General features: G+C 55.8%; 2 protein-coding genes across 2 annotated transcripts; one reads left to right on the forward strand and one right to left on the reverse strand.

Annotated features, from left to right (window-relative positions):
• Positions 1-814: 814 nt before the first annotated feature.
• Positions 815-10,109, forward strand: PKP3 (plakophilin 3; the record flags this gene model as incomplete). The annotated part of the gene is made up of 14 exons (XM_079537094.1): positions 815-853; positions 3,165-3,357; positions 4,098-4,174; positions 5,139-5,860; positions 6,223-6,346; positions 6,469-6,673; positions 6,917-7,091; positions 7,354-7,471; positions 7,753-7,920; positions 8,260-8,445; positions 8,646-8,799; positions 9,228-9,420; positions 9,623-9,710; positions 10,074-10,109. The coding sequence occupies 14 exons, from the start codon at positions 815-817 to the stop codon at positions 10,107-10,109; spliced, it is 2,478 nt and encodes an 825-aa protein (XP_079393220.1).
• Positions 10,110-11,549: 1,440 nt separating this feature from the next.
• Positions 11,550-14,369, reverse strand: SIGIRR (single Ig and TIR domain containing; the record flags this gene model as incomplete). Its single annotated transcript, XM_079537029.1, has 9 exons — positions 11,550-11,752; positions 11,847-12,021; positions 12,369-12,519; positions 12,598-12,700; positions 12,821-12,964; positions 13,065-13,205; positions 13,407-13,537; positions 13,614-13,800; positions 14,363-14,369. The coding sequence occupies 9 exons, from the start codon at positions 14,367-14,369 to the stop codon at positions 11,550-11,552; spliced, it is 1,242 nt and encodes a 413-aa protein (XP_079393155.1).
• Between the last annotated feature and the right edge of the window lie 5,482 nt (positions 14,370-19,851).

Consider the following 19,851-nt stretch of genomic DNA (forward strand, 5'->3'; position numbering starts at 1 on the left):
CAGTGTTGGAGGTCTCCACTTCTTCAAGGAGCAATAGAGAGAGGCATTTGCCAAGCAGCTCTCCCTGCCCTGGAGGGAATGTCACGCTGGGGCTTGTTGGGTCTCACGGGGTGGGGGGGGCAAAGATGAACCGCAGCACTAAGCGGGTGGCTCAGCACATCCCTATATGGCTGAGCGAAGAAATGGTGGTGGGCAAAGGGATCGGCCAGTGCTGGCTGTGGTGCTGTTGGGAGCGATGGCCCTGGAACTGGTTTAGCTTGTTTGGAATGCTCCTCTCAGCTTATCTGGTCTTCAAAGGGATCCTGTTCAATCCCACACATACAGACATGCTCCCTGGGAGCCTCCAGGGTGTGGGGAACCTCCTGCCCCAACGGCTGTGCCTCCCATCTCTGCCTCCACTCCCTCTTTTCCTTTTGGAGCCCTTCTTGTATGGTTCCCTGTGGCAGAACAGGGGATCCAATGGAATATGTTGGAATGGACACTTTGGCCAAAGGCCATGGAGTAGGGACCAAAGGTGCTTTCCAGAGCATCATGAAGGTGGGATCTCCATTGGCAGCAGATCCAGGAGGTGGGTCAGTGTGGCATCATGCAGAGCCATGAAGAGCCAAAACCCTGCCACAAGCCCCAGAAGCACAAGCTTGACTGAGAGGCAAGTGGGTTTGGAGCACACATGCAAAACAACGGTGAAGGGACTGGTTGGGTAAGCTCCCGGGGCGGGCCCTGCCGCGGCCCCACGCCCACCACCGCACAGACGGCATCACCGACCCCACGCCAGGGCTCCCCAACAGCACCCAGGGGTGCACCCAGCTGGAGGATGCTGCAGGGCACCAGCCCTGTGGGGCCACCCAACAAGGTAAGTGTTTTGCGAGCGTGGCTGTCCCCAGTGCGGGTTGACATCATGCCAGGGGACGCGGATGCCATTGGGAAACTGATGGGGTCATCCATCAGCTGCGCGCTCCTGGCCAGCTCTGACCAAGCAGCGTTTTTGACCCCTCCCCAGTGTCCTCATGTCTCGGTTTCCCTGCTGTGAAAGGGACAGTCTAGGCACATGTGCTGCTGTGCTGTTGGCCACTCCCTGTTGCTGGTGGCATCGGTGGCCACAGGACCTGCTGTTCGGGACCAGCACTCAGTGGGGCTTTGGGAACAACAGGCATTGGTGTACTGTGGAGGCTACGGTGCGCGGTCACCCCACAGAGGGAAGTGCCTTTGGGGTGCCTTTCCTGGTGTGTCTGTGCTAGCTTTATTCATCTCTGCATCTCTGAGTGTGGTTGCATCTCCTCAGTTTTGCTCCAAATACGGTTTTTGTAGCAAATTACTGTATTTTTTAATTTATTTTTTTATTTTAAGCATCCAATCCAAAGCCTTTTGCAGAGCTGCAGCCCCAACTCCCTGCTTTGGGGGATGTAGGGATGTACTTGGAGGTATCCCCCCACCCCTTGGAGCCTGGTATACAGCCATGAGCAAGCAGCAACATGCATGGGGAGTGAACCTCCTGCTCGGGGTGGGGGGAACTATGATTCATGCGGGCTGGGAGTGCCTTGCTGAGCACTGCCAAGTGCTGTGCACCCGTGTGGGTGGCACAGAGCAGTGAATAGGTCCCCTTAGGGCTGTAGACCCCAAAAAGGACTGGCTGTGACCCCTACTCCAAGCCCTATGAAACCTCCCAGATAAAGATGGGGAGGGCCTGGGGGTCATAGGTCCCCAGGCACAATGGGGTTGGCCACCACGATCAGGGACCTTACCACTGCAGGGAACAGATCCCTGCCCTTGGAACACTCCCCTGTCCCACAGCAAGCTGCTCCTGCTGACAACGGCACATTCCTCACCGCTCTTTCTCCCCCCTCCTACCAAAGGACAAAAGCCATCCTGAGCTGTCAGCACCCGGTGTTGCAAGCCTGACCCAGCTCACTGGCTGCCAAACCCCAAAACGCTTCTGCCAGGCGGGGCCAAAGCAGTGACGCTGAGTGCTAAAGCCACCAGGGGCACTGACGTTCCCATTCACTCCTGCCCCAAGGCTGAGAACGTACACAACTTGTGTCAGGAGTGCGTGGCTCCCTCCAAGAATTCAGGCAGGGGGAAAGCAGTGGAACAAAGCCGCTGGGGATTTTGGGAGCAGGCGTGTCCCACAAGCTGGGGTTGGTCGGGGTGGCTGGGCGGGTGGGGTGAGCCTAATTAGTACCTGTGCACAGCAGTGGCTGAGTCACCCCACATTCATTGCCTCTGTGCTCAGAGCCACCAGCCCAGCGGCATTCAGCTGCCTCATGGTTTTATTTATTTATTTATTTATTTTATTAATTTGTTGTTGTTGGTTTTTTTTTTTTTTTTTTGTAATTCCCAACTGATTTGAAAAGCAAAGCAGGGAGGGATTGGCCACCATGCCCCAACAGTGGTGGTGGGCTCTTTTAGGGCTTTATCAGGGAGACAGCTAGGTGTCGGCTGGAGGTCCAGGGCTTGCCATGGGGCTGCCCAGGGCTCTAGGGGTCAATGTGCAGTGTGCCTGGGGCTCCAGGGCCCTCCTAGGTGGCCACGTGGGGGTGTCTGGGGCTTTCCAAGGAGGGCTGGGGTCTAGAGGTGGCCGGCAAGGCCATGTGGGGGTCTGGGGGAGGATGCTGGTTCCTGTGGCTCGCTAGGGGTCAATGTGGAGGCTGTGTGGGGCTCTGGGACGCTCTGAGGAGGGATTTAGGGCTGGCTGGTGGAGGGCTGGGGGTCAATGTGGAGGCTGCTCAGGGGTCTGGGTGTCGATGTGTAGGTTGAGCCTGGGGCAGGCTGGTGGGATAGGCCACGCAGTGGTTCAGAGGTCAACTTGGAGGCCACACAGAGGGGCTTTTGCATCCTTGAGCCCGCTGGGGTCCATGGAGGAGCCTGCCCAGGCAGCCTGTCCAGCGCTCTTCACTGTGGCTGCGGGCACGTCCACCTCCCCTGCTTGTGGGCATCCTGGGTGGGCTCCTTTGGCCTCGGGGCCCACGTTGCTCCCGTCTGTGCTCAGGTGGCCGCAGCACCGAGGCGTGGCGGCGGCGGGGCGGGCCGGGTGCCTCCCTGCAGCTCAGGGAAGGCCCCGCCGCCGTCACAGCCGCACACACCTGCACAGGGCGGCCGCGCTCGCCTCGGCCCCGCTCACCGCTGCCATGCAGGAGACTAACGCCTTCTTGCTGTCGGCCCTGCAGCCCGAGGCCGGCGTCTGCTCGCTGGCTCTGCCCTCGGACCGCCAGCTGGATGGTCGCAGCCGAGAGGCGGCCGAGGCCCAGCGGCTGCGCAGCGCTCGCGTCCAGGAGCAGGTCCGCATCCGCATGATGCTGCGGGGGCAGGCGGCCGCCCCACGGCCCGAGGCCGCCGTGCTTGACCCGCTGGACGGCAGAGGTGGGAAACCGCGGGGCGGCTCTCTGTGGGCGGGGGGTTCCCCTTTTCCTTTGATCTCAGTGGGGGCTTCACGTCTCGGGGCAGTGTGGCTCCAGCCCGCATTTGTTGTCCCCACGCCTCGGTTTGCCCTGTGAGGGTACTGGGACCCCATGCCCTGCTTTGGGCGGCTCTCGGCGGCTCCTTCCCTGGGCTCTCAGCGCTGTCTCGCCTTGTTGGCCGGGCTCCAAGTGCCTCCATTTAGCATCTGAGCTCACGGCCTCCGCCCTGCTGCTTCGCTCCATTGCGCCTCAGGCTGCGCCCCAGTGACAGGAGAGCCCCCCCCGGTACCCTGCACCTTGTTTGCCCCAAACTGGATGGCCCTATCCCTGCTCTGGCGGCACCCAGGTGATAGCCACCCAGTGGGACCAGACCGTAACTAAGCCTTGCAGCAGAGCACGGCAGGCCCCCTGAACCCCCATCCCAGCCAAGTAAGGCCAAGGGGGGCCGCGCTGAGGTGCCCTGTCACCACCAAAGTAGCAATTACTGCTCTCACTGTCGGGCATCTTGAAAGGTGGAGAGGCCGTGGAAGGCGTGCTGCCTCCTCCGCAGCCTCCTCCTGCACCCCATGGCTGGAAGCAGGCACTTCTCCAGCCCTCTGACTCTCAGCCCCCTAGCAACCCCCCCCAGCGCAGCAGGGTGGGAGGCAGTGTTGGTCACAGCTTGTTCAGACCAGTGTTTTGTCTCCCATCTCCATCCTGCAGGCGGTCCATATGGCACGACCGTGTGTTCCTCCTTTAGCTCCCGCTCCCAGACCAATGGCTTGGACTCCAAAGGCTCGGTATGTCTGAACCAAGCACACATCTCTGTGCTAGCTGGGGATGGCTTAGACAGCTGGGTGTTGATAGACAGCTTAGTGTTGACCTACCTGAGGGCAGGAAGGCCCTAAATGGATCTGGAAAGGCTGGATCAATAGGCTGAGGCCAAAGTTCGGCAAGATCAAGTGCTGGGTCCTGCACTTCAGTGACAACAACCCCAGGCAGCACTACAGGCTTGGGGCAGAATGGAAAGTTGTGTGGGAGAAAAGCATCTGGGATTTAGTTGACAGTAGCTGAATGTGAGCCAGCAATGTGCAGCAGGTGGCCAAGAAGGCCAATGGCACTCTAGTTTGTATCAGTAATAGCGCAGCCAGCGGGAACAGGAGGTGATTCTTCCCTTGTACTCAGTTCTGGTGAGGTCACACCTTGAGTATTGCGTTGGGTGTTGGGCCCCTCACTACAAGAAACACATAGAGGCCCCTGGAGCATGTCAGAGAACGGCAGTGAATCTGGTGAGGGGTCTGGAGCACAGATCTTATGGGGGAGCTGGGATGGTTCACTCTGGAGAAGAGGATGCCTGAAAGGGAGTTGTGGCAAGGTGGGGGTTGGTCTCTTCTCCTGGTTACAGGGATAGGGTGAGAGTTGATGGGCTCAAGTTGCACCAGGGGAGGTTCAGGTTAGATATTAGAAAAAATTCCTATGGAAGAGTGGTGAGGCACTGGCAAAGGCTGCCCCGGGGAGGCGGTGGAGTCACCATCCCTGGAGGTGTTCCAGAGCTGTGGACACATGGCACTGAGGGATGTGGTCAGTGGGCACGGTGGGGGTGGGTTGAGGTTGTATGTGGTCTTAGAGGTCTTCTACAACCTTAATGATTCTATGACTAGACAGCACCAAGGAGGCTTTTGGCTCTGTCCTTTCCTTTTCCTGTGGTGAGGATGGAGGAATGTCCATGTGGTCACCCTCCCTTAACCCCGTGCTTCCCCCTAGCTGTACCAATCCATGGCCAAAAAAGATTTTGACACGCTCAAGGGCAGCAGCTGGTCCTCGCGGTCGGCTGTGGACCTCACACCACACAAGCGGATGGCAACTGTCAGCAACGGGGGGATGCCAAAGGGCCGGAGCTACGGTGTGGGCTATGCCATGTCGCAGGCTGCCAGCACCTCCCCACGGCCCAGCTCCTTCCATGAGCGCAACTACCGTGCCCGGCAGAGCTTTGACACGCTGTCGCTGCGCTCCCTGCGGCTGGCTGATGGGCCAGTGCCTCCCAGCACCGCAGATGATCGCTACAGTATCGTCTCGGAGCAGCTGGACCCCATGGGGCACCGGTCCCTCTACAAAAACCAAGGCAACGGTGGCTTCAGCCGCTCGTACACCTTCGAGAGGCAGATGAGCACTGGTTCCAATGCCAAGAGCTCCGACTGGTTGGATGGCAGAGAGGTGCCCCAGAGCCGCACCATTCGGGCACCAGCCATGCGCACGCTCCAGCGCTTCCAGAGCAACAACCGCTCACGGCTCAGCACCAGCTCCTTTGGCAGCATCCAGCCATCCTCGCAGGCAGCCGTCGGGAGCTCCTACATGGGCATGGTGGAGCACAGCTCCCGTGCGCCCTCCGTGCGCAGCCTGGCTGAGTCCAGCCACCACCTCCAGGACCAGCGTGCCATGGATATGTACAATGGACACAGCACACTGCTCACCCAGCAGTCGGGAGGGTGAGTACCTACCAGCCTAGTCCCTGTTCTCATGAGTCACTTGGCTGATTTAGGGCTAAACTCCCTAGTTCTTGCTTGGCTGCAAGGGAAGGAGAAGTGAGGCGGTTGGCATTTGGCCTCACAGTCACGGAGCGTGGTGTGAGTTCAGCTTTAAGTGTGTCCTGCATATGCTTTTAGGTCTAACATAAAAACATCCTGAGGTGTAGAGGTGGTAAGGTACTTGCTAAGCCAGAAGGAGTGCGATGGGGAGGGAGATGGGTTGACACATCTCCTCTGAAATGTGGGATGTGATGGGGAGCAGAGATGGAAGACCCTTGTGACTGCCTTTTCTGGGCTCTTCCTCATCTGCCTGTGGCTTCCAGGTTTGACGACATTGACCTGCCCTCAGCGGTGAAATACCTTATAGCCAGTGACCCCAACCTACAAGTCCTGGGCGCTGCCTACCTCCAGCACAAATGCTACAGTGACAGTAATGCCAAGAAACAGGTGGGCACCAGAGGGGAAAGGTCTCATGAGCCTCTCCAGTATGGTGGGGCACACCTGGGAGGATGAAGGAGATGGAGGGAGCCTCAGACCTGTCTCTCCACCCAACCTGTTTCCCATTGTAGGCTCGCAGCCTCCAGGCCATGCCCAAGCTGGTGAAGCTCTTTAACAGCCCCAACCAGGAGGTGCAGCGCCATGCAACAGGTGCCATGCGCAACCTCATCTACGACAATGCTGAGAACAAGCTGGCGCTGGTGGAGGAGAACGGCATCTATGAGCTCATGAGGACACTGCGGGAGCCTGATGATGAGCTCCGCAAGAATGTTACAGGTCAGAGATGGTCACAGGGCTGGACTGGGGTCCTCCTCCCACTGAGGAGGCATCTGGTTCCCCTGGCCTGTGAGTAAGGCCAGGGTGATACTGCACGAGGACAGCTTTGTGTTGTCAACACGTACCTGGGTGGTGTCCCCAGCCTTGAGCTGCCTCATGGCTGTGAGTGGCCAGTATGAGTTGGGCCAGGGCAGACATGCTCTCTAGTTGTCCCAGGACTGAGGATCCATTTCTTCCATGCAGGGATCCTATGGAATCTTTCCTCCAGTGACAACCTGAAGGATCGCTTGGCTCGAGACACACTGGAGCAGCTCACAGACCTGGTTCTGGTCCCCCTCTCTGGCCTGGGTGGCTCTGGTGTCATCCAGCAGAACCCCTCTGAGGCAGAGATCTTCTACAACTCCACAGGCTTTCTCAGGTACCTGCTCTAGACCAGCCTCAGTCCTACTGTGGATAAAGGTTTAGACAGGAGGAAACACCACCTGCGCTGCCAATGGAGGAAGCAAAGTTTGCCAGAGCTTGTTTTTGAGATCCCAATTCCTTGCAGTGCTTGTGCTTCAAGGCAAAGTGTTGTCAATCCCATGGGACAAGCATTAGTTGCCCGCAGTGCTGTAGTGGGGCACCAGGATGAGTGGCCATGATGCCACTTCTTGCCATGATGGACCCTTTTTCCCGTGCAGAAATTTGAGCTCTGCAAGCCAGCAGACCCGGCAGAAGATGCGTGAGTGCCATGGGCTGGTGGACGCTATGATCCACTACGTGAACAGCTCCCTAGAAGTAGGGAAGTCAGAAGACAAGGTGAGCCTCAAGATTTGCTCTGCTCAGAGGGCTTGGGGCTTCAGTGCCCTCAGATGTTGCTCACTCCCTTGTGTCCCTTGTGACTCCCCTGGGGTCACCAGACATCCTTCACAAAGTGGGGAAAATGAATCTGAGTCTGTTCCAGCTTACTGGGCGTAGTGGAGTACTGTCAGTGGTGGTGGATGTGACTCTGAACATGGAGCCCATGGGACCGTGCCCTGGAGGGTGTGCCAACTCACCAGGACTGACTTCCACCCTTCATGTCCCATTTCTTTTCCCAGAGCGTGGAGAATGCTGTCTGTGTCCTGCGCAACCTCTCCTACCGCCTCTACGATGAAATGCCTCCCTCCTCCCTCCAGCGCCTGGAGGGCCACCGCAGGAATAATGGTGGAACCATGACAGGAGAGCTGGTGGGCTGCTTCAGCCCCCAGAGCAAGAAGGCTCGAGAGGTCAGCAGGCGGTGGTGGGGGACCATGGCATTTTTGTGCTGTGACAGCTGCATCGCTTGGGGTGTGGAAGCATGGGAAAACAGCTGGTGAAACATGGTGATTGTGGGTGGAGGTGGACACCAGCCTTGCCTGCTGGGTGGGACACATAGGTGAACTCAGAGGGTGAATCAGGTGCTACTTGCATGTAGCAATGGGTGCAAATCCCCCCCCATGCTGAGTGGTGTGACACAGCTGGATTGACATGTCCTCTTGCTGTGGGCACCTCCAGCTTGGCAGGAAGTGGACAACATAGAGGGATTGTTCTCTCTGGGTCTAACACTGCTCCCTTTGTCCCCGCAGCACTATCTGAATGCAGACATTGTCACTTTCACGGAAGTGTCCAAGGACCCCAAGGGCATGGAGTGGCTCTGGAACCCACAGATTGTGGGCATCTACAACCGGCTGCTGCAGCGCTGCGAGCTCAACAAGCACACCACTGAGGCAGCCTCGGGTGCCTTGCAGAACATCACTGCTGGGGACCGCAGGGTGAGGATACAGGAGGGGAGCATTCCCGGGGCTTGTACCATCTTGTTTGGCTGTCACTGCTGGTCACAGCCCCACCTGGGTGGAGGAACGTGGCCATCACACTCCTCGCCAGTCGGGTCACCCTGCCACACTGAACAAGAGGAGGAGGAGGATGGGGCAAACCTGGTGGGTGCCTCTACTGTGTGTTTTTGCCTCTGCAGTGGGCAGGTGTGCTGAGCCGGCTGGCCTTGGAGCAGGAACGCATCCTGAACCCTGTGCTGGACCGCGTCCGCACCGCTGACCACCACCAGCTGCGCTCCCTGACGGGGCTCATCCGCAACCTGTCCCGCCATGCGCGCAACAAGGATGAGATGTGTGAGTGCTGGGGAGGGCAGGGCTGGGAGGGCAGGACCAGGGTGGCACAGAGGAGCCCGCTGGACGCTTTCCGTCCTTTGATCCTCAGTTTGGCCTCTGCTTACCTTCAGGCATGTCTCAGCACCTTCCTGTGTCCATGCTCACAGCTAGACGCATGCTTGTGTGGTGTCCTGTCTGTCTCCAGTGACCAAACAGCCCTGGCATTCTCTACTCTGCCTCCAGCCCCACTGTCTTCCTTGGCTATGCATCTATTGCTTCAACTCATCTCGCACACTGCTCCTTTCCCAAATGCCACGGAGTCTTAGCAGAGAGCTTGAAGCAACCCCTGGTGCTGCCTCGTGGGTCCTTGGCTGCAGGGCTCCTTCCTAGGTCACCATGCATCCTATGGGGTCGGCCCCTTGACCTGATACATTGCCTTTGCCCTCCAGCTACCAAGGTAGTCAGCCACTTGATTGAGAAGCTGCCAGGGAGCATCGGGGACAAGGCACCGCCTGCTGATGTTATCGTGAACATCATTGCGGTGCTCAACAACCTGGTGGTGGAGAGCCCCATGGCTGCTCGCGACATCGTCTACTTTGATGGCCTCAGGAAACTCTTCTATGTCAAGAAGAGGAGGGACAGGTGGGAGCTCGCTTGTCTATTTTTCCGTTCCACCCTTCACCACAGCCATCTGTTTTTCCATCTGGGTGCTTCTCACCACTCCTAGTAGAAGCACTTTGACAACAGCCCTCGGACTTTATGGGGTGTTATCCTTGGCCTGGTGGGTACCATTCCATGCCCTGTGTTACCCAAAACATGATGGTATTTTCTCTCTCTGCTCTAGCTCAGACAATGAGAAATCCTCCAGGGCAGCAGCCAGCCTCCTGGGCAACATGTGGCAATACACCAAGCTCCACCGGGACTTCAAGGTGGTACGTACCTCCCTCTGGTGTGGGAGCGTGGGGAAGAGCCCAGGGGAGTCATGGCTGGGGGCTTCATCTCAGAAATCTGCGCCACCCAAATGCTTCAGGGCATATGACTTGCCCTGACTCCACACCTTCACTTCATGTAGAGGTGGGAATGTCCCCAGAGCATCATCCTTCTGGTGCCAGGTGCCTAAAGGGATGGGAACACCCATGTGCCCAGGGTGGGCACAGCATGCCAGAGAAGAGTATGTTTGCGTTCCCAGACCCTACCTCCTGGCAAGGTGTGGCCACAGGTGTCCTTGAGCAGGGGTAGTGATGACAGCACCAGGGGTCCCCCCACTGGGTGACAGGTGGCCTTTTTTCTTGCAGAAGGGGTACCGGAAGGAGGATTTCCTCAGCCTGTAAGAACAGTTCCAGGGAGAAGGGACTGCACAGCCCTCAGTCTCCCCTCCAGGACGTGCCTTGCTGCCTCCTGTGGCCCCGGAGGAGCCGCTCACCTCAGGACTCCTGCTCTGTAGCATAGTTCCCACTGTTCCTCGTGTCCCTTGTGCCTACCCCGTGCTGCTGGGAACCCTATCTCTAGGCTGGTGATACAGGAGCTGAAAATATCCCCCCCAAACCATTTTTGCACCACTTCAAGCTTGGTAGAAAGGCAGGAAGCTCTGGGGATGCTTTTGGGGGTGTCCCTATCCCAGCTGCCCCTACTAATGAAGGGGTGAGCTCCCAGAATCTCATTGTGCTGGGCTGTGCCCTGCATGGGGATGGGACTTGGTAGAGCACAGGGGGTATCCGTGATGGCCACTGGTGTCTCCCCTAAGTTTTAAGGGGCTGCACCTTTGCCTGCAAGGAGCCAGAAGCAGCATCAGTGCCCACTTTGCAGCAGGGACCCCATAGCTGCCCTGTTAAGGACCTGGGGCTATTCAGGACCAGTGCTGCATAAGCAAGATCTGGGCAGGGCCAGCTAGCTTATGTTCGCTGGGTGGCGTCTCCCCGCGGGGTGGGGAGATGCCCTCAGTGCCCGGTGCAGGTGGGGCCAGCGTAAGTTCAAAGCTCACTCAGCAGAGGCGGAGGGTTGGGGTGTGCAGGAGGCTGTGGGTCGCTTGGGTCTGCCAGTGGGGTTTGGGACTGGGGAGGGAGACCCTGCGCTTGGGTGTGCCCCATCTGGGAAATGGGGTAGAGTAGGTATGATGGGGGGGGAGGGAGTGGGGGGAAGAGTGAGCAGTGTGGCAACAAGGGACCTCCCCCCTACTGGATGTGACATGTTGGGGATGGGGCAGTGCATTTGTCCCACCAGCTCTCCACATAGAGGCTGTGCACTGTGTATCCCCCCAAATAAAGACCTTGAATAATATCCCTGTGCTTGAACCAGTACCTGTGGACGCTGTCTCACTGCTCATTGTGCAATCCACCAGTGTCATCCATGTCCCTGCAGATGGATGAGACCCACTGGAACAGCAGCACTTTATTGCCACAAGGATTTCTGTGGGGTAGAGGGTGATGCTGCCTCAAGCAATTAGGGTAGGGAATGAGGGGCAAAGGGATGTGGGTGCATGGTGCTTCTCCGAGGGCATCACCAATCCCAACGTTGGTCCATCAGGCAGGAAAAATGTCCCTTCTACCCAGGGCAAGTGAGGAGGACCTACCACCTGAGGGTGGCCAGGTACTGGGGACAGGAATGTCCCCCCATGATGGCTTTTCACCATGGAGCATGTTGCTAGGAGCCAGCTCCTCTCCTCCCAGCTTCAGTTCTTCACTGTGCCTGGGATCCTGGAACCATGACCAGAGTCCTTGCAGTCCCACAGTGTGTGGGGATGCTGAGATTCAGTAGCTTGGCTGTGGCTCTGCTCAGATGTCATCCTCTGTCACCAGGCAGTAGAAGTCTGTGCGGGCGCCATAGTTGCGTGAGCCCAGGTCGGAGACATCAATCTCAGATCTGTGGCTGTCCTTCAGCTGCGTGTCCTCCTGCGTGCCAGTGGCCAAAGCTGTGGGCCCCCCAGGGACACTGATGCGGGGAGGAAGGGGACTTCTAAAAGCATATCCACGGAGGCCTGGAAGGAGCAGACAGGGGTCAAGTGATGGGGAAGGGGTCAACCCAACCTTCCGACCCAACCCAGAAAGGAGGTGGGTGACAAGTACCTGTACCCAGGTCTCCATCTGGGTGGGGGTCCCCCCGGCTGTCCAAGTAGCTGCTGTGCAGGATGAGCATGGGGTCCTTGTCCTCCTGTAGCTGGGTCTGCGGGTCCCCCATGGTCCCCCGGAAGGCCACCTTGCGTGGCAGGGCCAGGCACAGCTCCTTCCAGAAGTCTGACGATGGGGTCTGCATGGGGTAAGAAGGAGATGAGCTGTGCTGGGTTGCAGAACAGCCCTGCCCAGCCCTGTGCAGGGCTGGAGAAAGCTCCTCCTGCAGCTGGGAGCTCAGCCAAGGTGAAGGCTGTGCTCTGCCATGGCAGCATGCCTGCACAGCAACGGAGAAACCAGCCTGACCTGCTGGAGAGCTGCAGCTCCTAGCCCGGCCCTACAGTGTGAGCTGTGCTGCCCTGGTTTCCTTGGCCAGGGGACACCCTAGAGCAGGGCTCCTTCCTGTGCACGTTTGGGACGTGAGCATGCAGATCTAGAGCCTGATATGAAATGGGGCATCAGGGTTGGACCCTGCTTGGCCCTTACCATGGAGCCTGCTCGCCAAACCAGCAAGGTCACGGCGCTCCTGTGATGCTTCAGCAGGCTGATGGCAGGGTGTGTGATCTCCCGGTACTGGCTCTCAAAGACGATGAAGATGGGTTTCTTGGAAAGCTCTAGCAACCTCCAGAGCCCTTCCCTGTGGGACAGACATGGGGCAGGCGGTGAGGAGCTGCCAGCCCCTTTCTCCCAGAGACAGGCAGGAGTGGGTTCATACCTAAAGCTGCTGTTGCACCAGTCTTGCTCCAAGTATGCTACCGAGAGGACCACAATGAGACGCCGGCACCTGCTCACATTCATGATGAGGTCTGCTGATGGCTCTGTGCCGGGGAGAGAAAGGATCTTAGCCCCTTGCCCAGTGCATCCTCTCCCCTCTTTGGGATTTCAGATTCAGGTGTCAGCACTGTCCCTCTGCCCAATGCCATAGGGATGGTGCCTACCAGCATTAGGCAGGATGTTCTGCTCATCCAGGTAGAGCTTGTAGCCATAGCGGTTCTCCAGCTGTGGCTTGACAATGAAGTGGACAAACTTTCGGTCATCTGGAGCAGTGGCATGGGACACATAAGCATCATACAGCTTCCCATCTGTGTGGTTGGGGGGAAAAGGGGAGGTTAGTACCAGAGAGGAGCTATGGTCCTGAGGTAGCTCATCCTGGGGCCACTCTCTCCTCCGCTCCCCTCTCACCATTCATCTCCAGCTCGCCATAGTGGTTCCTGTACCAGAGGAGCACGCTCAGGCGGCATCTGATATAGAGCCCTGCCAGCAGTACCAGGAGGGCCAGGACCAACAGGGCAGCCAGCACTGCACTTACATGCCCCACAACCTCTGCAAAGATAGTGAAGAGCATGGTGAGCATGGCTGGTAGCCCAGACCCAGCTTTCCGGAGTTCACACCTCAACATGCAGCCATTTCTCTTTTTCCCACTTTGTGACACCCATGGGGCCACCACTGCCACCCCGTTCCCAGAACCTTCCTTGGGTTTCCCACTCCTGTCCCCGCCAGGGCTTGCTCCCAGTGTATCCCTACCCCTTCTCTGCAGAGTGAAGGTGGCTGTGGCATTGCTGACCCAGCAGGCAAACACTCCGAAGTCGGCATCGTGCGTGAGGTTGACCTGCAGGACAGTGGCAAGGAGACGCTCCGAGGCATTTTGACCAAACCTAGGGAGAGAAGGAGCCGCTGTGGGTTGGGCGGCCCAGAAAGCCAGACGGACGTACCCTGGGGCAGGCTCCTTACCACGTGCTGTCCTGTCTGTTCTCACTGCCCAGCCACTGCCCATCCTTGGTCCAGATGGGGACAGGCTCACAGTGCTCTCTAATTGCCCAGCGCACAGTGCAGTTCAGCACAATCTGGCTTCCCAGGGCCAGCTCCAGTGTCTCGTTGGCAGCTGGGGCAAGGATTTCAGGAGGTACACTGCAAAAGTCTGGAGGCACAGAGGGAAGGGGAAACCATCAGGGACCCAGCTTATGGCAATGGGGAATCATAGAACTGTTGAGTCATTACGGTTGGAAAAGATCTCTACAGTCATCAGTCCACTCCCACCACACTCATTAAAACATGTCCCTAATTAGAACTGTAGAATCATTAGGGCTGGAATAGACCTGTAAGATCATTGAGTCCAACGCCTGCCCACCCCCACCACACCCACTGAACCATGTCCTCCGGTGCCGCATTTCTACGTTTCTTGCACACCTCCAAGGATGGTGACCCCACCACCTCCCTGGGCTGCAGTGCCACTGCATCACTACTCTCTCTGAGAACAAATTTTCCCTACTATTTAACCTAAGGCATGACTGCCCTGCTGCTGTCCTGGCTTCCCCAGAAAAACAAGCTCTGCTGTAAGGGTCTGGCAGGGAGCAGTGCTCTGCAGCAGGCTGGGCCGGTTTTTGAGGCTGGGGCCCACCCCAGAGCAGCAAGCGGGACCTCCACCATGCTTGAGAGTGAGGGGGCTGAAAACACTTGAAACATTGATTTTTGCAACCTACCTGCCATGGTGTGGTCAGAGACATTCAGCTGCTGGCATTGCGGAAGGAGGGACCTGGTGTCACACGTTTTCTGGGAGGACAAAGTCCACCTGTTTCTGCCACAGGGTGGATTGGGGCTGGGACAGAGAAGAAAATGGAATTTGGGTTAGGGTGTTGCTGCGAGGCCAAGTGAAACCACAGCCCCCAGGTCATCCTGGGACCCACAGTCCTACCGCAGACACTCTTTGGATGTGCAATTGGGGTCCCTCCTTTGTGCTGCGTGGCTTAGCTGTGCACTGCTTCCAGTCCAATGTGCCTGTTGAAATTGCTAATTAAACCACAGGGTTTATTTATAGCAGCATGGGCTTCCTATCTTGTGAGCTTTCACACCCAGTGGCACAGCAGTAACATAAGGAGGCACAGTGCTGCCCTGTGGCTGTGTCCAGGTACCATCCCTGCATCCCAGCACTGCCCCTTGGGAAGAGGAGCAGCAGGGAGGACACCCTGCACCTCGCCAATACATCACACTGGTTACAAAAGGAACCTGAAGCAGAGCCTGGCTGTGGCATTAGGCTCCTCTGTCCCTGAACACCCACAGAGCCCCCAGTGTGGGTATTGTGCCTGCTGGGAATAACAAGGACGTCAGGATGCTGGTGTTTATGCAAGGCAGCACTACTGTAAACACATCCAGCCAAACTGCTGGGGCCAGCAGCGATAAAATCTGCCCTGGCTGCCTCTGCCCCAGAGCTTCTTCACTCCTGATTGCAAACTCGTTTGGAAATGATGAAACCTGGTTTTCCCCCGAAGAAACTGAGTCTGTGTTGTGGGTGTTATGTGGAAGGGGGAGGTCTGCAACTGGGGTTGGAGGTACCTCACCTACCTGTGCCACAGCAGCCGCAGCTCCGGGCAAAAATGGGGTCAAGGTACGCAGGGGACGCAGGGGACGCTTGAGCAGCTGGAAAATAATTGATACCTAAAGCATTAACTGATTTTTTTTCTGTGGTCAAGGATGGAAGAGCAGAGGCTGGAGAACCCCACTGCCAGGCTTTTGCATGGGGAAAGGATGGGGTGGTGTGGAGCTTTCCCAGCCTGCTGGCAATGCTCTGGTTGCGCTCAGTCCTGGCTCACCCATCCTTGTGTAGTTGGAAAGAAGGAAGTCCCAACAGGGTGTGGGCTGGCTGGAGAGCTCAAGGAGGCCCTCAGCAGTCCCTAGTCCCACAGGGAGGCATAATCTTTTCTTCAGGGGATGAAATGGGCGCTGAAAGGGAAACTCTGTGCGGGGCTGAAGGAGGAGCACAGGGAAACACACAACACACTGCCATTCCTATGTTTTGGTTTGAGGGATAGCCCAGTTCTGTAGTGATCCAAGTATGATAGCTGGACTGTGGTATCCCCCTGGAGGAAAGCCATGGGGAAAGCAAAGTAGGCAGGGAGCACGCAGCAAGGATGGAGGCTAAGCAACAGAGCTTGTAGGGAGAGGATGAGACTCTACTGACCCTGGCCGAGACACTTCAACACAGAGTGGGAAGCAACAGAGAGCTATGTTTACCTGCAGGAGATTCCTCCAGACTTCCTGCCAGCCATCTTCCCCCTGTGCTACTTGAGCTGACTGCCAGACAAGTGCTTTCGTTAGGTTTTTCTCTGTGCTTTTTTTTCTTTTTTTAAGCTACTCCCTCCCCCCCCCCCCTGCTTCTCCCCTCCCCCCCCCGCCTTGTTCAGCCCATGCCCTTCACTGGGTTCCCCAATCACTGGATGCCAGGCTTGCAGAAGGGGTTGGCCATCCCTCTTTCCCACCCACTGCTCCACCTCCACCTGAACCTGTGGGAGAGAAAAAAAAATAACACCTAAATAACTTTGGCTTTATGGGAGGGGAAAAAGGAAAAAGAGAAAAATGGAGAGGGAAGGCAAGCCAACCAACCCGCCAGCCTCAGGGAGTTGGGTACACAGCTCCTTGCAGCTGGAAGAGACGTTGGGGTGAGACAAAACCTGCACCCACCAGTAATACCAGCTCCCCGGGCTGCATGGGGGCTCAGGGGTGTGTGCTCCTCACAGAGCTGTGTGCAGAGCCCGGGGTGTAACGTGGGGTCATGATTTGCTGAGCACCCACAGGCTCAGGGCTCTGGGGCTTGGTCTCCAATAGTGTGGAGTGGACATGGTGTCTTGGCAGGACAAAGCTTGTACTTGGAGTCATTCTTCTAGCTTGTCTGGGGAGCTGGAGCAAGGTGATACATATCAGCATTCATAGCAGCAAGTGATGGCTGTGGTAATTGTCAAAGAGGTAATTAAAGCCACAACACAGCCTAGGTTCTGGTTAAGCTCACAGTGGCAGTGGTGTTTGGTGAAAGGCCAGTGAAAGAGCATTGCCATCCTGGCTGTGCCTAACAGCACTGAAAGTACTGGAGTCTTCAATAAGGTAATCACACCATCTGGGGTTGAGAAGAGAGAAAAAGTGGCTGTTTCCAGAAGTGGTTATTTCCTCCTGAAAAGCCTCAGTTCAGCAGACTGATGGAGGAGGTGGGGTGGTCCGCATTTCTGAGCATTGCACACTCCTGGGATTTTCCAGGAATAAAGCCATATGAACAACAGCCATCAAACACAACAGTGTTATGTGGTTGTGTGGAAAGGGCTGAAAATGGGGGGATTCTGGCTTCTTGGGGATTTTGATGGTGGGGAAGGGTGGTTGGGATATGGGGTCAAGAAGAACGTGGGAGATGATGTAATGGCCCCAGTGCTTCACCTTTTGTTTGTCTGTTTCTTTTTCTGTGAAGCTTTTTTATTGTTGTTTTCCTTTAAAGCATACAAAATAGTTTTGGTTTATTCAAGGCTTTCTGTTCAAAGGTCCTGAAGTGCTCTACCTCCAGTACAGCTCCTTCTATCTGCATTCCATCAGAGGGTTGTTGAAAGCAGATTCCCATTTACAGTAAGTTAAAAATTAACCCTGCATCAGGACTACAGGGCTTGGTGTGTGCCCGCCCGCCCCTCGGGCCACTGCAGTGCTGTTTGCATGTCGAGCTGCACCCCTACAGCTCCCAGCAGGCCCTGCATGGGAAAAAGATGGCGGGGCTCCCCTGTGCGGGTGGCCTTTCCATCATTCGTGTTCTCTAGACCCTTCACCAGCTTCATGCACACTGCTGTGCTCACTTTAACGTATGGACTGCAAACCCCAGTGTAAACCAGTTGGCTTTGTGGGATGATAAAGGGTTCCAAGGAACAAATGGCAAGGGCAGGGAACTAGGGGCTGACTAAACCTTTCTTGTCCATCAGAGCTATTCCTGCGGGCAAGTGAAAAGTGGGAAGGAGTGGAGGTGATCTTGATCACAGTGGTAAAAGGACAAAACAAGCCAGAGGGCTGAGGGCATTGCACAGCTCGTTCCACTTCCCTGCTTGATTCTTCACGGCTTTGGGAGTGCAGTTTTCTTCTGAGTTCATGTTGGTGTCTTTCTCTGCAGTCCTGAGCGTGGGCTCAGAGGCATATCACCCCCAGACTGTCACCTGCTATCTGCTGCTGGCCTTGGCAGTGGGGCACAGCCCCTGGCCCTGTCTGCAGTGGACCTTGGGGACCATGGGAAGCTGCTGGCTTTGCATCCAGAGCTCCCATCGAAATCCTCTCAATCTGAGACTGTCACTTTGTGCTACGCTGGAGCCTGCAACCCTGTCCTGCATCCTGCTGCTGAGGTGAGTGTGCACTGCTTGGGTAGGACGGTGGAAATGACTGTATCAACACGAGCTCGCTGATAGCCGGTTCTTGATGCATTTAACAGCTTGAAGCTAATTAAGTATGAGCTACTTAGAGCTGCCAGGCAGCTGTGTTCCAAGGCTATCAGTGAAACCAGTTTCATTTCCAAGTGCCAGAAAGGAGAGCATTGCTACAGGGTGAGGTGCCACCTAGGCACAGATGCTTAATCACTGTCACTCTACTCCTTTTCCCAGGAAACACAGCAGGTGGGTAGCTTTTTGCTGTTAAATCAGGGGCAAGGACTCTGCAGGTGTAGGGCTGCACTGACTTCAAACAAGCCACAAACATTGTGGCCTCTTGTGGCATGCGGTGCTAAGAACAGCTTTTATTACAGGAAGAAACATCACCATGTACATCTCTGTGCAGGAATATTGCTCTGTACGCAGCAGGGGTTCAGGCTAACCTGACTTTTAATTACAGAACATGACAGATCAGCTCTAATGAAATAGTTGATCCTGAGCTATGCTGCTCATCTTCACTTGTCTGCATCATTCAGGGTTTGTATTGTGGCTGTGTGTCTATTACACGTGCTCACACACTTGCACAGTGACACCTGCCTAGCTCCCAGATTCTATTCAGTATATCCCCACAATTTAACACAAGTGGCCACCTGTGGCTATTTGACAGAGGAGGGGATGAAAGCATGGAGCTCGAGGTTAAACTTCAGAACTGATTAAAGGATTTCAGTACTCATAAAGAAAAAGACTCTCAGGTCAGCTTTGAAACTCTCCAGTGGATTTCACCCAGGGTTTACAAGGATGGTAACAAAGCTGGAAACCGAGCTGCAGTGACCTGACCGGTGCTCCTGTCTTTCTCATTAACAAAAGTTAGAAAAAAGTTGTTCTTCTCAAGTGTTTGCAGACCCAGTTCAGCAAGGCTGCCATGCACAGGTTCAAAATAATGTAATTTGGAAATGCTGTGGGGTACCAAAAGGCTGTTTCTGCACTCAGGGTTGAGTGGAGAATCACGTTTGAGGGCACATTGTCATTTCCATATAATGTGAACAAAGACTTTGTTCCTTTAATGCAAATAACTCTGCCTCGATTTGGTAAAGCTACAGGTAGACCTGGCATTGAGCAAACCTATGAAGCCAGGAACACACAAATGTTAGAAAAGTTCCAGTGACTGCTCTGACACCAGACCAGCTGGCGCATGTAACCCCTGCTTTGCCATAGGCAAACTCTTGTGTTCACTGTTGTAGGGCTGTAAGGAAAGAGGTGATGAAATACCAAGCTGGCAGGGCTAATGTATTGTGCTTTGCAGCAAGAGATAACACTTTCTAGCCTTGTGACTCGGGATTTTCTCTATAGCTAAATGTACTTCTGTCAGTCCAGCACGTTCTTGCTCTTGTTCTTGCCACTATGTCAATTTCCTTTAATTCTGCCACTATGCAGCACCTCTCACTCCACCTCAGTGTGCTAGGCATAAATGCTTAAGCTCCAGCCTTTTTTTCATTATCCACATGAAGAAAAAAGAAGTGGGAGTGAATGATCTTTAGGTGCTGTGAATAGGAAAGGGGAGGCAGGAAAGATAGCATTGTGAATACAGTTACTCTTGGTGGCTGAGGGTCCGTCTGCTCGAGTTTTTACAGTCACTGCATTTATTGACCATTTTTCTTGTAGTTGAGTTGGATATATATTTGAGTTAAAGCAGATGTGGGGGCATGGTAGGGCCCTGTGCAAAAGACAATCAGAATAACAAGTGCAATTTACTAAAGATTGGGGAAAGGATGGTTTGGAACCACAGCTATGCAGTAGTTGTGCTGTGAGGCAGA

The sequence above is a fragment of the Tetrao urogallus genome (assembly GCF_951394365.1).
Source record: "Tetrao urogallus genome assembly, chromosome: 6".
Taxonomy (NCBI): Eukaryota; Metazoa; Chordata; class Aves; order Galliformes; family Phasianidae; genus Tetrao; species Tetrao urogallus.